The following is a 12,657-nucleotide window of genomic DNA, read 5'->3' as shown; positions in this document are numbered from 1 at the left end:
TTGTTATCCTCAGCACATGTCTACAATAGCACAGCACAAACTTACTAGACAGATGTAATCACAATGCACTACATCTCCCAGTATTCATTGTGGCAGCCTGTGACCAACAAACAGAATCAGCTGTGGCATGGACCCAGACTGAGGACAGCATAGACACGATGCTAGAGCATAGCCCCCCCCCCCCCCCAAACATAGCAATGCTCGACACCTCCCATGCTAAATGGTTCTCAGGCCCGACCCTCCACAATGCCTTGGTTGGGGATTTAGACTGATGGATCATCTTGTCTGGGAGGAGGGCATTGTTAACCTCCTGACTCCTCCCACTGTCGTGCGTCATCCCGCTTCATGGGCTAGAAACATGTTTGTACAGAACTCTTTCTGCAGTAGACAGTAATTGCCAGTTCACACTGTCCTAAAAAAATATTATGTTTAGCGGAACAGAATTTAATGGATCCCATTTGAATCAATTGGATCCATTCACATCAGTCTGTCTGATGCCTCACACTGACAGATCACTAATGGAGCGAAACCCACAGATGAAAAAGTGGTGCCTAATTTAAAAACGGATCCGTTAGATGGAATAGTTTTTACCTGGAACGGTTTTGGATCCGTGTAGTGTGAACCCGGGCCCATTTTACACGATTGCTGGGATTTTCCAACTGCAAGGCCACTGCGATAATATGGTAACTGCGGTACCCTTTTGCCTCCGGTGCACTTTGGTTTTTGGCCAATTGCAAAGCGCTGCTGCTTCAGCCTTTAAAAGGCCACTATCGCGAAAATTGTAAAATTTAAAATGCATGTAAACGCATACAAATAAGTATGTTTCTTGCAGAGTAAAATAAGCCATACATTACTTTTCTCCTATCACTTACAGTAAGTAGTAGAAATCTGACATAACCGACAGATTTTGGACTAGTCCATCTCTTCATGAAGATTTTCCTCAAGTCTTTATTATTTCTAAGGAGACCATCCCTGAAAAGGATTTATATAAAGATGCAGACTGCTACTCTACCTGTTTGCACACCTTTTTGGCAGTTGGGCAGAGCAGCTGCCGTTCACTGTGCTTTAGAAAATAAACAAAACCCTGAGAATCCCCCATGAGGAGATGGGTTAGTCGAAAAACCTGTCAGATTTCTACTACCTACTAAATAATGACAGTAACATAGGCGAAAAGTCATTTATGGCTAACTTTACTCTGGAAAAAAATGTACTTCTTATTTGTAAGTGTTTACGTTCTTTTGTATTTTTACGATAGTGGTCCTATAATTACTTTTTAAACTCCAGGCGGAAAGCGCAGTAGTAAACTCACTCGGTGGAAATAGAGATTGTGCACATTTGCTATGCGGATCACTATATATCTTTGTTGGGAAAAAAGTCATTTTATAAAAACCTGAATGGAAATTAAAAAAAAACAAAAAAAAAAAAAAACTTCTGTATGTCACAATCTGATGATAAATTTAAAATTCTTCACTGCTTGAGTATGTGTGTTTTTTACTGAATTAAATTACCTGATGGTAAAAGTGACGCGCCCCGCTTGATGACACTTCCCCGCCCCCTTACCTGTCTCTGGGGGACCCCAGCTGTCAGGCCCCTCCCCGCACTGCTAGCAGCGTACAGAGCATATAGCGTCACTCACTTGCAATGCCCGGCACGCAGCTCAGCACACAGCCCAGCCGGAGGATGTGCCACCAGAAGCTACGCTGCTCCATTCTCGCCATCCTACCTAATACAAGGCAAGTGTCGCTATGTTCCTATAGGTGTTTTTGTGCAGCTGCGCATGTGCAGTGCTGGAGGTATGACGCGCAGGAGGGCGGGGCCAGAAAGGGTGGGTGTGCGCGCGCCCGTGCTTACAGGCTAAGGTCACTAGTGTTGAATGATGCCCAAGTGGAAGCTGCAGCTCACATAAGGGGCGCGCTCCACGTGATCAGCGTCAGCCAGTCACAGCTTGCGAGAGCAGCCGCCATAACTCCGGGCGGAAGATCACGCCCGCCGAGCTTCCGCCCTGACAGGAACTCACATGTGTAGGGTCCTGGGGATTGTGGGCAGCAATTTATTTACGTGTTACTACATTACGTGAATTGTGCAAGAGCGTTCCGACCATAATTGCCGCCGGTGCGCAGCGGGCCCGGTGTAGTGAAAAATTTTGCTACCCGTCATATTTTGCAACTTGCCATAGAGGACAGTGTATGACTGTGTAGGCGTGGCTCCTCTCTGTTAACACGCCTGTAATTTTTTGCAACCACAGATCCCATTGGGCTAGAAGAGGGATTGTTCCCTCCAGGGGGGGTTATTAGTTGAGCAAGAGGGGGGGGGTTGCTCCCTGGGGGGGGGGGGGGGTATTAGTTGAGGAAGAGGGGGGATTGTTCCCTCCAGGGGGGGTTATTAGTTGAGCAAGAGGGGGGATTGTTCCCTCCGGGGGTGGGGGGGGGGGGTTATTAGTTGAGCAAGAGGGGGGGGGGTTGCTCCCTGGGGGGGGGGGGGGGTATTGAGGAAGAGGGGGGATTGTTCCCTCCAGGGGGGGTTATTAGTTGAGCAAGAGGGGGGATTGTTCCCTCCAGGGGGGGTTATTAGTTGAGCAAGAGGGGAGGGTTCTGTGTGAGAATAGGGTTTGGTTGGGTTGCATTTTCTGATACAGTTAGGTTAAAGTCAATGGTTAGGTTGCACTTTCTGATAGCTATACGTATAAATAAATGCAACCGGTTGCAAAATCTGATAAAGTTGCAAAAAATTTCACCACACCGGCACAGATCAGAGCGGCTCTAATGTGTTACACCTGCTGGGAGTGTGGCGTGTGGGGAGTATTCTACTATAACATTATCTGACATGGAATAATACGCAATTATCACCTAAAGAAAAAAAGTCTGGCGGCAGCAGCTTCCCCTGATCAGTGTTAGCAGAGCTGTGATTAGAATGGCTGCACAGATGTATAGGGGGTATACAGGGAATGCAAGATGTGATAAAGGGGAAGCATTAGGTAGCTGCAGAGGGGTGGCAGGATTAGGTGTAGGAAGGGGAAGCATTAGCTAGCTGCACATGGGTGGAGGGATGGGGAACCATTAGGTAGCTGCACAGGGGTGGCAGGATTAGGTGTAGGAAGGGGAACTATTAGGTAGCTACACAAGGGTGGCAGGATTAGGTGTAGGAAGGGGAAGCATTAGCTAGCTGCACATGGCTGGAGGGATGGGGAACCATTAGGTAGCTGCACAGGGGTGGCAGGATTAGGTGTAGGAAGGGATAGCATTACGTAGCTGCACAGGGGGGGTGGGGAACCATTAGGTAGCTGCACAGGGGTGGCAGGATTAGGTGTAGGAAGGGGAAGCATTAGATAGCTTTACAGGGGGGTAGAAAAGGGAAGTATTAGGTAGTTGCACAGGGGAGGCAAGATTAGGTGTAGGAAGGGATAGCATTAGGTAGCAACTTCTGTGGCTGGAGGACATGACTAGCTGGATGTGTATGGAGTGGGCAGATGTAACGTGGCATATGCTTCGGTGGCTGGCACCACATGACTGGCTGGTGCAGCTGGATGTGTATGGAGAGGGCATGTGTAACATGGCATAGACTTTTGTGACTGGGAGAGCATGACTGGCTGGTGCAGCTGGATGTGTATGGAGTGGCAGCAGGTGTAGGGGGGGACATAGAACTCTATGGTTGGCAGGGCATGACTGGCTGGTGCAGCTGGATGTGTATGGAGTGGGCAGGTGTAGGGGGCATAGACCTCTGTGACCAGCCTGCCAAAACCAAGCAAAAATGAGATCTTCCGATTATAAACGGGATGGTATGTCAGAGAAAAATCACAGTAAAGAAAGAAAAGTTGAGGAAAGAGAAGTGAGGGACAGACTATGCAGCCCGGGAGGCTGGGGAGAGCTAGAAAGGAAGGAATAGGAAGGCGAGATCCTGCACTGTGCGTCTGTTCAGGCGACCCCCTCCCCGCTCAGAGTAAATGCTGCTGTGTAAATAAGGAAAGGTACCCTGAACGCGATAACTGTTGTGTTTTAGGAGAATGGGAACCTTAGCTAGCCACAGTGATTTTATATTCATCTGATTCTAGAAAAATATTCCAGCAATCCCATGTTTGTGAGAATATTTCCTCTCTGCCATATAGGGCGTGTGTCAAGGACTCTATTTGGTATATGAACAGCAGTAAAGGTGGCCAGACATCAGGCAACTTGGCTGAGTGACCATCCGATTCGCTTACTATAATCGGATGAAAATCGATGCTGCCAAGTGCATGTACAACCGTCAATGTGCCCAATAATATCGGGCCGAAATTGGTTGCATTTATCACTCGGACATGGTGCAAGATGTCAGGCCGACTTACTAGATCGGGTGTGTGGCGGTAAAGGCGTGTAATAACGGGATGAGTGACGAATGTGACATCCCCCGGCGCTGTTTCCGCAATGTATAAATGTGATGTAAGTGTGCGTTTAAAGCCATTGGGATCTGCTTGAAAAAAACAAAAGGCAGATACTTAAGGAGAGGGAAGGCTCTGTGTCCTGTAGCGCCTTCCCTCTCCTCTCCCGGTGCTCTGGTTTAGGCGGCAGCTCCTCTGTTCATATTACCCTGCCGCTGGGGGACTCCGGAAGTCTTCGGAAGCCGAGTCCTCCCAAAGATAGGCAGCTCCATACTGCGTACGCACGAGAGAGGGCGCTCACACGTGCGCAGTATGGAGCGGCCCGTCTTCGGGAGCTCTCGGGCTCCCAAAGACTTCTAAAGTCTTCCTCATGGCGGCGGAGACAGCAGTATTTGACCAAATTGGTTGAATGCTGCTACAGGGGATCCAGCACTGCACCGGGAGATGAGGGACGGCTCATTAGGACCTAGAGCCTTCCCTCTCCTGCGGTAAGTATCTGGATTTTGTTTTTTTCAAGCAGTTCCCATTGACTTTAACCTCCTTAGCAGTAACCCCGTGCTGGACACTGGGTAAGCCGCCGCGAAGGATTCCTCAGGCCCTGCTGGGCCGATATGCATAATTTTTTTTTTTCAAACACGCAGCTAGCACTTTGCTAGCTGCGTGTTTGGTCTGATCGCTGCCGCCGATGCGCCGCGATACAGGCCCCCCCCCGCATACCCCTTGCTCAAGCAATTCACAAACACTTAAAACAGCAATAGTGTAGTTCCACTCCTCATACAATGTCCTATACAATACACATGCAATATAATGGGGTTTTAAATTAACAATCAACGTTTATTCTTCAGTGTTCAAATTTCTTCTAGATTGCAGACAGGTACCTCAAGAACCACATACAGGACTCCACATCAAAACAAAGGACTGCCTGACACATGTTTCACGGCCAAAGACCGCTTCCTCAGAGGCACCCAGTACATACACATATCAATTGTTGGTTCATAGGTAAAGTCAAATCGCAATCTGTAGAGAACAGGAGATCTGTTCTCCTAGACGGAACCCAGGACGCTGAAGCGCATTACCTATTTTCCATGGATGCGCTTCAGCGTCCTGGGTTCCGTCTAGGAGAACAGATCTCCTGTTCCCTACAGATTGCGATTTGACTTTACCTATGAACCAACAATTGATATGTGTATGTACTGGGTGCCTCTGAGGAAGCGGTCTTTGGCCGTGAAACACGTGTCAGGCAGTCCTTTGTTTTGATGTGTAGTCCTGTATGTGGTTCTTGGGGTACCTGTCTGCAATCTAGAACAAATTTGAACACTGAAGAATAAACGTTGATTGTTCATTTAAAACCCCGTTATATTGCATGTGTATTGTATACCCCTTGCTCAGCCTGGCCAATCGCCGCCAGGCTGCGCTATGGGGTGGATCGGGACTCCCTGTGACGTCGGCGACGTCACTCCGTCACCATGGCGACGGGGGAAGCCCTCAAGGAGATCCCGTTCAGAACGGGATTTCCTTATGGGCAAGCGGTGATCAGGGAGTACGGGGGGACGCCGCAGGGAGGGGGGAAGCATGTAGCTAGCGCTAGGCTAGCTACATGCTAAAAAAAAAAAGTGAAAAAAACCCTCCCGTGGCCGCGCAGCCGCATTCATCATACCGCCAGGGAGGTTAAAAGATACCCGAAGTGACATGATGAGATAGACATGGTATGTACAGTGCCCAGCACACTAATAACTATGCTATGTTCCTTTTTCCTTTCTCTGCCTGAAAGAGTTAAATATCAGGTATGTAAGTGGCTGACTCAGTCCTGCCTCAGACAGGAAGTGACTACAGTGTGACCCTCACTGATAAGAAATTCCAACTATAAAACACTTTCCTAGCTGAAAATGACTTCTGAGAGCAGGAAAGAGATAAAAAAGGGTCAATGGTTCATAGATTTTAGCTCTGACACACTTCAATGAATGTATCATTGTGCAAAAACAATAAAGCAGTTAAAGCTTAAAAGGCATGTTTAAACAAAAAGTAAAACTGGAATATCTTAAAAAGTCATTTTTAGGAGAAGAAAGATGGATACAATCATTTATTTCATTCATTTATTTTCGCCTCGGGTGTCCTTTAAGGCCCAGTGCACACCAAAACCTCAAGCAGATCTGCAAAACGATAGCGGTTTTTGGAGCAGATTTCAGAGCGATTGTAGCCATGTTTAGAGCGGATTTCTAAACATACCTAGCGGTTTTGGTGCGTTTTTGTGAAGCAGATTACACAATTTGTTACAGTAAAAACTGTACTGAACAGCTTCTGTAACAACGCCTGGGAAACCGCCCTGAAGTCGCGTTTTTTTAGAGCGGTTTGTGTTTTTCCTATACTTTACATTGAGGCAGAAACGCTTCTGCAAACCGCAGACGTGCAGCAGGAGGCACGTTTGTGGTTTGCTACAAATCTCAAACCGCGGGTGTGCACCATCCCATTGAGATACATTGAGCGGTTTGACAGGCGGATGCGGCCGGCGGATCGCATCCTAAACCGCTCGGTGTGCACTGGGCCTAAGACTATGTTCACATTATAAATCATCAGTGCTATTTTAAGGGCTGAGCAATTTATTGCAATTTAAAAAAAAAAAAAGCTCCTTTCCCTACGCTTTATAAGTGCTTTTTAAACGCTTGTGCAGAGCATTTTTTTTTTACTTCCTGACACAAGTCAGGAAGTGAACTCTTCCACCAGGAAATGAATACAATGTATTTATTCATGAAAGCGCTCGGAAAATCGCAATACAAAGCACTTTTCCAAGTGCTTTGCGATTTCCCTATACCTTCCATTGAGCCAAATCACCTCAAAATGGTACAGGCAACAAATTTAGGAGCGGAACGCAATTGCATTGCGCAGATGTTAACACTCTCATAGGGAATCATTGCACAATTGCTTTTAGGGCACTTTTCAAAATTAACGGCACTTAAAAAAAACCTAAAACACTCTCTAGGTGTGAACAAGCCCTTATACATAAGCTGTCCTGTTGTGTAGCGCACGTCCGTCTTCTGCAGCTCTCTACTAGCCATATACATGCTGCCAGCGCACAACGTCACATGCGCCATGCTGGCAGCCTGTGTGTGGCTAATGGAAGAGGTGTATGGGCAGCAGACAGCTCTTTAATCAGATTCAATCAGAGAGAGATTTATCTCTTGGTCAAATCTGCCCCTCATTGCCTGGTGTATGGCTATGTAGCCGCATCGCGTGTAATGGAAACGGGCCCTAAGGCTGGATCTCTGGATCAGGGTCATTCTGCTTCTGAGCTGGTTCAGGGATGTGGAGTCGGTACAAAAATCATCCGACTCCTCAGTTTGTGAAACCTCCGACTCCAGGTACCCAAAATTGTTCCGACTCCTCTACCCCCACTCCTTAGTCTTATTCTTACCAGGGATGTGGAATCGCTACAAAAATCATCCAACTCCGACGACTCAATTTATTGAATCCTCCGACTCCAGGTACATAAAATTGCTCTGCATCCTGTATGGTCACAGCAGATCTGATGAACTTTTTAACAGATCCGCTGTCACCATATTTATCATATTTTTTGGACTATAAGAAGTACTTTTTCTTCCCAAAAAATGTGGAAATCTAATATACTGAATACAGGGAGTCCCTCACTTATGAACGCTGGCTGATACGAATCGCCGCAATGTCGGGGACGCCCTGCATTGTCCTTCATTTCTGACTGGGGATAATGCCTCTGAAGCCTGTAGATCAGTGATGGCTAACCTTGGCACTCCAGCTGTGACAAAACTACAAATCCCATCATGCCTCTGCCTCCCTGAGTTATACTTAAAGCTGTCAGAGTATTGCAATGCCTCGCCGGACTTGTAGTTCCACCACAGCTGGAGTGCCAAGGTTAGCCATCACTGCTCTAGAGGCTTCCCGCTCTGTCATCCAGTCCACACTGCTAAGCATGGATCCCCCAATAGAATCTGACAAGAGGTTATTGGATTCCAAGGTTGCCACCGCGCACCTTTTCACGCACAGGCGTGGTCGCTCTGCACCCGTGCAAGGACTGCCATGCCTGCACAAGCAAGGCCGTGCCAGAGGAGTCTTTTGACATTGTGTGAAGGAGGGTCCTGGGCAGCAGTGGAGGTCCAGATGGGGGGCGGGGGAAGACTCTGGGGGAGGGGTTAAGCCTCAGCTGGAGAGGAGGGAGGAGTATTCTGATGCTGAGAGCTGAGCAGCATCCATGTCAGCCCATAAATATTCTGCTCACAGCAGCCATTAGAGTTTGGTGAGCAACAGCCACCCAGACACTATCTACCAGTACCTCACTCCCCACACCTGACTCACAGCCTGATTACAGACAGTGCGACAGCCAAGGGGCTTGCACACTGTATGCACAATTTACCATAAAGCGCTGCATACACTGTACATTGTGGAATGCCACAGCTGCTATACAGGCCTTGTGTGCATCATAGGCCTTGTTCCCACTATGCTCGCTGCCGTGTGCATTTCGGCAGCGTGTATAGCGTGTAACATGCAAATTCATAGACAGCAGTTCTGCCGTTCTCATCCTATGCGCTGCGCTGCAGAACGATGCGCTATCACACTGCTGCATGCATATTTCAGGAAACGCATCACTGACCCCTTCACTGTAGTGAACGGGATCAGCGGCACAGATGTTGTGCAATCGTACAATGCGTTCCAATCGCACGCCCATCTGTGCAAAATGATATGGACGAGACCTAACGGTGTCATCCTCAAGCCTGGTAGTCTGAGCTGTGATTGTGTGTATTACATACTGTTAGCTGTGACACAGACCAGTGTGCTTGTGCTTTTTCATTTATTTACTTTGTGAGCCTATATATCATGTTCAGGGCTTGTTTCCACTGTTGCGACGCGATTTCGGCCGCATTCCGACGCTTGTAAAAACGCATGCGGATGCGTTTCCACATGCGTTTTTACCCGCGATTTCGCATGCGATTTCGCATGGCAGGGTGCCATGCGAAATTAACCATGACACTGCCAGGGCTAAATAAAATTGAAAAGTGCGAAATCGCACGCGAAATCGCGGGTAAAAACGCATGTAACAAACGCATGCGTTTTTACTATTAAATACATTAGCGGCGATTCGCACGGATTCCCGACGCAGGCGAAATCGTTGGCTCTTTTGTGCGTTTTTTTCACGCTGAAAAAAACGCACCTCAACAACGCTACAGTGGAAACAGGCCCATCCACTTGTATTACATGTGCGGATCTGCATGCGTTGGACGCATGCAGATTCGCGATAGTGGAAACGAGGCCAATCTAACAGAAATCTGTTCCCCAGCAGGCACGGTGTTTCTGGAACAGTTTAGGTCACTTTATCAAACAGAAGTTGAACTACCTGTGAGCAGGCAGGCATAGCTCCCAAGTGTCCCTTTTTTGGAGGGACAGTCCCTCTTTTGGAACCAAATCCCTCTGTCCCTCTTTCTTCCACATTTGTCCCTCTTTCAGGACTCTAAATGATGTTCCCATCCTTTAAATTGATATTTCTTATTTTCAAATGTTACTATGAAGGAAAATGAACCAGGAGAGAAAGGACCAGCGTGGTTTGAATTATAAAACAGGATCTATTTCTCATAGAATATTTATGGTATGCATGACTAGGGGGTGTGTTGGGGGTGTGGCTTAAGTGTCTCTCTTTCTGATCTCAAAAAGTTGGGAGGTATGGGCAGGGGAGGGTGGTGAGGCTCTATGGCTGCAGGATTGTGCTGTATTCATCAGTATCACACCAGCAGTAACAGCAATACTCTCTTTAGCCCAAGGTGGACGGGGTGGTAGAGAACTTATTATTGCACAATCGATTGCTCACTGTATCCAGCCGTTATTGGTGTGTGTATGGCCGGCTCCACATACTGAGGATCAGCTCTGACTCAGGATTTCATGCTACATGTAGCTCTCTGCTCACACGTGGCGGCTGGCAAATCACAGGCACCTCTATCTGCTTATCAGTTACCCTGGCAACCATGCTAATCACCTGCCGGCTAGTAGATTGGCAGCTAGTGGCTGTGATTTGCTGGCCGCCACTTCCGTGTTAGCAGAGAATTGCATGCTGGGTGATTTCCTGGCTGCTCAGGATGTGGGGAACAGTGATGGATCCGGAGATCAGGTCACACATGCCGGTGATTGATAATAAGATCTTCTCTGCCTGATGAGGTGATCGATGTGAGTCTCCCTCACTTCGCTGCAATATCTGCTTTATGAAATCACATTACATAATATGAGCATTACATATGGAGGGTGTATCTGTAATAAGCTGTATAAGCTGGACATGTGGTATGAGGAGCGGCATTGTGGGTAATGTCTGGTTTATGGAGTAGCTGGAATGTCACTAGAAATGTAGAACTGTAGTGCAGAGACAGGAAGTGTTGTGCCTTAACATTCCCTCCTGTGTGATATTTCCTGCCGCCGCCCCTCTAATCTCCTCTGTTCTGTCCACAGGAAACCGGCAGATGACCCCCATTCCTGTAACCTGCACAGCCGCCAGCCTGGAGGTCTGAGACACGCCCCCTGGAGATGATCACACTGCAGAGCAGCAGCACTGGGCTATGACATCATTCATCTGCCTGACCCCGCCCCCTTCCCAGCTCCAGTCACCAGACTGCTGAGGTCATGTGACTCATAATTCTATCCCCAATAAACTGTAAGTGCATAAAAATGTCACATTTATAATGGAGACCGGCTATTACAGGTGGGTGAGTATGATCCCGATATCTCACCATGTGAGTATTTCTATCCTCTGTATCAATAAACAGACTTCGGCCATGATCTGATCTGTGGTGTTTGTACTTATTGTGATTGTGCTGTGTGTGGATGTATGAACACGATTTGTGGTCGGTTGTCAGGTCTGTGGGTGGTGCTGGTGTGAGACAGACAGGAGGAGACCAGCGCTGATCAGAGAATCTGCTTCATACGTCACCCAGGAGAGGAAGCTGCGGTGGGCAAATCATAGACTATCCACTGATAAATAAGCTCAGTTCTCTCCTCGGCTGCCAGGTAATTGGTGGCATCAGCTTTGATTTGCTCCCCTCCCCCGCAGCTTCCTCTTCTGTGTGAGATTTGCATAGAAGGTGAATTCTCTGTTCTGTAATGCTGGGTACACACTGTGAGATTTGCTGTCAGATCAATTATTTCCAACATGTCTGATCTGATTTCAGATCGATTTCCGACTGTTTTCTGTTCACTCCTATCGGAAATCAGATCGGACATGTTTGAAATACTTGATTTGACAGCAAGAGGCTGCAGAATAGGGGAGACATAAGAAGCTGTAGAGGTGGAAGCCCCCATTATTGTGCTACCATTATGGGGGAGGGGCTCCCATCTGCTGCAGTGCATTGTGGGGGAAGGGGTCCCATCCACTGCAGTGCATTGTGGGGGAGGAGGGACCCATCTGCTGCAGTGCAATGTGGGAGAGGCGGGGACCCATCTGCTGCAGTGCATTGTGGGGTAGGCAGAGACCCATCTGCTGCAGTGCATTGTGGGAGCGAGGGGACCCATCCGCTGCAGTGCATCATGGGGGAGAGGGTCCAATCCACTGCAGTGTGGGGGATGGGTATACATTTTGCCTTGTATCTCTGGGTAATCCCTGCAGCTGATATATCAATGTGGATGGTCAATAAAATGCAAATAATTCTGTGTTGCTGCAGGATTACACAATCTATGTATGCAAATTCCACCTCGGCAAGATTGGATTGGTCGATTTCAAAGCTGGATATATTTGCTTACATGTTGCATCTTTTTCATCATCCCCAGTCTTGTTAGATCAGCTGCAGGGATTACCCCGAGATATGAGGAGAGTCGTATAACCCCTCCCCACAATGCACTGCAGCAACCAGCAGATGACCCCCATTCCTGTAACCTGGGCAGCCGATAGCCATGGAGCTCCAGTGCCTGGAGGTCTCAGACACGCCTCCTGGAGATAATCACACTGCAGAGCTGCAGCACTGGGCTGTGACATCACTCACCTGCCTGGCCCCGCCCCTCCAGACATGCACTGGTGCAGAGAGAACTGCAGCCAATCAGGTTTCAACTCTTATGTGAATTCAAAAACGAGACCGCTGTAAACATGAGCTGCACTGCACTACTGTCCTGAGAAATCAGCCTCAGATATCTCACCCCCTGCTGGGGTAACCCTGATGGGCAGCTTCTTCCAGGCAGAACCCAGCTATTCACTTGTAGCTGTAACCACTTGTTTCTCTGCTGATGTCTCAGACTCATTCGCACAGCATGAGTCAGACCATTGTCTGTAGAGGAAGATTAGGACTTTATATGTGTCACTTCTGCAGGGCAAA

The 12,657-nt window shown here is 48.0% G+C and overlaps 1 protein-coding gene and 1 long non-coding RNA gene across 2 annotated transcripts in view; one reads left to right on the top strand and one right to left on the bottom strand.

Annotated features, from left to right (window-relative positions):
* LOC137545164 (uncharacterized) overlaps window positions 1-1,713 on the bottom strand; it is a 153,555-nt gene extending 151,842 nt beyond the window's left edge. Inside the window, exon 1 of the mRNA XM_068266277.1 lies at window positions 1,637-1,713. Coding sequence (XP_068122378.1) covers window positions 1,637-1,709 — 73 coding nt within the window. The 5' untranslated portion in view covers window positions 1,710-1,713. The remainder of the gene's footprint in view (window positions 1-1,636) is intronic.
* The window catches only part of LOC137545165 (uncharacterized), a 63,251-nt gene extending 52,117 nt beyond the window's left edge, over window positions 1-11,134 (top strand). Inside the window, exon 2 of the long non-coding RNA XR_011026005.1 lies at window positions 10,808-11,134. This is a non-coding gene — a long non-coding RNA (uncharacterized lncRNA). The remainder of the gene's footprint in view (window positions 1-10,807) is intronic.
* The last annotated feature ends 1,523 nt before the right edge of the window (window positions 11,135-12,657 follow it).

The sequence above is a fragment of the Hyperolius riggenbachi genome, chromosome 2, assembly GCF_040937935.1.
Source record: "Hyperolius riggenbachi isolate aHypRig1 chromosome 2, aHypRig1.pri, whole genome shotgun sequence".
Lineage (NCBI taxonomy): Eukaryota > Metazoa > Chordata > Amphibia > Anura > Hyperoliidae > Hyperolius > Hyperolius riggenbachi.
This window is presented reverse-complemented; position numbering and strand designations above follow the sequence as displayed.